This window comes from Etheostoma spectabile, chromosome 21, assembly GCF_008692095.1.
Source record: "Etheostoma spectabile isolate EspeVRDwgs_2016 chromosome 21, UIUC_Espe_1.0, whole genome shotgun sequence".
NCBI lineage: Eukaryota > Metazoa > Chordata > Actinopteri > Perciformes > Percidae > Etheostoma > Etheostoma spectabile.
In genome coordinates this window covers 12,586,476-12,590,102 of record NC_045753.1, presented here as the reverse complement: position 1 = coordinate 12,590,102, position 3,627 = coordinate 12,586,476, and the positions used below count along the sequence as shown (strand labels likewise).

The window sequence follows — 3,627 nt, the reverse complement described above, 5'->3', positions numbered from 1 at the left end:
AGCAATCCCAAGATCATGTTGCAGGATACTGCACGAAAGACAGCCTTGTCAATTGTTTGTAAAAAATGTGAATGCCTTAGAAAGAGACAGGGAATGATTTTAGCGGTCTGTTAATCTTTGATATAAAGGAGTTGGTAGGAAATTTATAGCTTTGCAAAACAAGTGAAATAACTTTAAAAGGTGTTCAGCTTGTGGAGTGCCATAAACAGTCGCGTGACAGCAATGTCTTTTAGCATATGTTAAAATTCTAGCCACAGTAAATGATCTTTAGCTTTGAATTCTGTACACATTTTAATCTGTTTTGACAGACAGTTAAAGTTGGATTAAAACTCATGTCTCTCTGGGTCCTCATTTAGTTTGAATCACATCCATGCATTGATGTATTCAGAGCACTGGGATAATCTGACATTGTGATGATGTTACCAAATGGGATCATGTGTAAAAGACAAAAGAAAAGGACCAAGAATGATTCCTTGAGGAACGCCATAGTTAGTATCAAAACAAAAAATGAAGGAAACCAGACAAGTACACTACCCAAGACACCCACCTATTTCACAAGACTGTCATTCAAATTGTCATGATTTAGTGTGCCAAACACTTTGGTAAGGACAGACACTTTGTTAGCACCAACAATGATTCTCAGTTCCTTTGTTACTTTTTGCAGGGCTGTTTCAGTGCTGCAGTTGGCTTGATAACCAGTCTGTAACTTTTGTAATATTCATTTAGATGATTAGATGCATGGTTAAAAAGCATCTGTTTTTAAAAGATTATCTTCTGAGATTACAGATTGGCCTGTAATTGCGTTTCTTTAGCAGAAGGTGTACGATAGCTGTTATGAAAGCTTTGTGGGAAGATTTCTAATTGCAGGTTGTTACCTGGCACAAGCACTTGAAGCTGACTTTAAGAAGCATGGTCGGAGGGGGATCAAGCCTCATCTTGCTAATGGCGGCTCTAACTTCGTCTTGTCTCAGCATAATAAAAAATTGTAATTCTAGATCCCAGGAAGTATTTAGCAATACTGGCTCTCTTGACTAATTCAAATTGTGTACATTTGAGAAGTGATGTTTGACTGCAGAGGAAATTGACCTAGAAGACATTTGTATTACAAAAAAAAAAAAAAAACTTAGGGCGAGAGTTGCAGAGTCACTGGATTGACCGGAGACAATGGGAAACCATGACACACCATAATTCGATTCCTCTTCTAACCCTTCGCACTGAGAAACAAATTGGAGGATTTTAGGACAGTTGTGTCACCTATGTTTGATTTCTTGCCAGGGTGTCAAGCATAGTACAGACTGTGCCCATCCGCCAATAGAGTCACTCAGCAGGCTGCTTTTGTAATCAGGACGGAGTGGTGAAACAGGCCTGCAGCTATCAGAAATCCAGGCGCGATAATGTCACTAAATGGTGAATATAGCCTATAATCCACCGGTTAGCAAATTAACATTATATACATTTTTTAAAATACTGCTATACCTAATGTGTATACTTTGCATGTGTCAGGTTAACAGCTGCCTAAAAATCGATCAAAGTAGGTTGGATTCAAGACGTTCTGTAAAATTTATTTCATAACCTGTGCCCTTTGCCTGAGCCCGCCACTCAAAAGCCAGGTTTATCTGACTTGTCTTGTGAATACAAATGAGATCATAGGCACTGACACACACCTACAAAACACTTGAAGAACTTAGAAGGAAGCGGAGAGGAGACCAACTTGGAACAGCCACATCCAGACCTATGTTGTGTCACACATTTTCACAGGGTATTCTCAGATAGGGCAGCCTACATTGTCTATTACAAAATATAACCGTCTCAAACAAGACTTAAAGTACATATATTTGTCTGAGCATTTGAACTGCTCTCTTCATACAGTTTCTTTGAATGATAATTTATTGTCAGATAATAATCCCTCAGCTAAAACGTCTAAAGCGGGAGCAAAATAACAGAAAGATCCTAGTGTCATAACCATGAAGGCATATCAGCGTGGATGGGACTTTATCCATTCTGCTCCATCTGATTCACGAGGGATCCTAAAACCCAGGAAATGTTATTCCACCTTGGACACAATCAGCATGGTTATTTATCCACCCTGAAATTGTCTCTCCTGAATGACAGCTGACAAAGTAAGCTCATCAAAGCACTCTCCAGGTGGTGATACTAAGTGGTGTGAAAACTAGCTGTGGGCGCCTCATCAAAAGCCATTCACCTGAGACCAGCAATAGCAGCTGCTGATGAGGTGCTTGTGTTTTGCTGGCAGACATTGTTATTGAGACATTTTGTTCTGCTCACACACCAGCTAGCAGTCCCCTGGGATAAGGCAAGGAGAGAGGCAGCCTGCAGCACTGGAACTGGAAGGAAGAACCACATCCCAGCACATGACAGGGTGATTCAGGTACACAACAACAAGCTGCTGATACTGTTGCTGCCGACTGTACGGTGTGGGGAAAAAACTATGCCCCACCAACTTCAACCCGTTTACGCAACCATATGCTACATATGACGGTGTGCTCTGGAAGGAAAAGTGAGACACACAACAACAAGCACAAGCACCATTAGCCGCCTACAGCTTGTGCTTAGACACGCGCAGGCCAACACACACACACACACACACACACACACACACAAGGACAATTGAATGCTCACCCACGCTGACGCATGAAACAGAGCAGCTCGCCACGAAAAAGCACTTACATTATCGCACTCTGGTTGATTCACCGGTCCTCGAGCCTACATTGTCATTAGAGTGCAGCCCTTTGACAAATGGATCATTTCATGGACAGAAATTACTTTTCCTGTGCTCCTCCTCTCATTAGCCTCATGTCTGTACAAACGTCATTCGAACCAGTGGGCAACGCAGCCAGCTCCAGCTGTGAGATTAGACCGAGTAAAAGGTGTAGCAGCAGGTGAAAGAGGAGGAGACAAGGTTTGCAGGCACAGATGGAGGAATCAAGCAAAAGAGGGTGTGGCGGGGCTCACCATTCTCAAACCAGATCTTGCATTCCTGAAGGTTGGAGTACGGCACCAGGTCCCCTCCTTGCCCCTCCAGCGACACAAGCAGTCCTTCCTCCCGGAGCAATGACCAGTTCATCAAAAAATTGCAATAACGGAAAGAAAAAAACAAAACAGGAAACAGAAAAACACTTGCAACCAAGCAGTGCGGCAAAACAGAAGCTCTCACTCTCTTTCTTCCGTCTTGTTTCCTTTCTGAGGAAGTCTCCACAGGTTTCAGTGCTGATGCTGCCCGCTCAGTACAGTCGCAGTAAATGATACAGAGCCAGGCAAGATATGGCAGTGACGGGAGGAGTGAGAGGAGGAAGAGGAAAGAGGAAGGGGAGGGAGAATAAGCAACGGAGGAAGGAAGAGAACGCAACAGTCACTGTGTCACTGGGGGACACAGAGGTGACACCTTTATGATGGCAGTAGTACCGAGGGCTGACATGTGACTAAAACCTTCGCCACTACGAATGACAGTAACAAATAATAAAAAACAGAATAGGGAGCTTTTCCCGCTAGGAGCCCTGGAAGCACAGATAGGAACGATCCTCTCCTTCGCCTCCGTGACTGCATAAGCGCTTAGCGTGTTATGTATAGATGTGAGAGGCGCACTCTCACTATAGGAACAGGAGCCCA

At 43.4% G+C, this 3,627-nt stretch overlaps 1 protein-coding gene across 13 annotated transcripts in view; it reads right to left on the bottom strand.

Annotated features, from left to right (window-relative positions):
• The window catches only part of tanc2b (tetratricopeptide repeat, ankyrin repeat and coiled-coil containing 2b), a 147,329-nt gene that overhangs the window by 57,679 nt on the left and 86,023 nt on the right, over positions 1-3,627 (bottom strand). For 2 of the 13 annotated variants that reach the window (XM_032502281.1, XM_032502282.1), the window contains exon 1: positions 2,974-3,627. The exons of 9 other annotated variants lie outside the window; for them this stretch is intronic. In XM_032502281.1, the coding sequence (XP_032358172.1) occupies positions 2,974-3,085 (112 nt within the window). In that variant the 5' untranslated portion in view covers positions 3,086-3,627. Of the gene's footprint in view, positions 1-2,688; positions 2,943-2,973 lie in introns of those variants that run through there. 2 more of the 13 variants (XM_032502288.1, XM_032502285.1) reach the window with 2 other exon arrangements.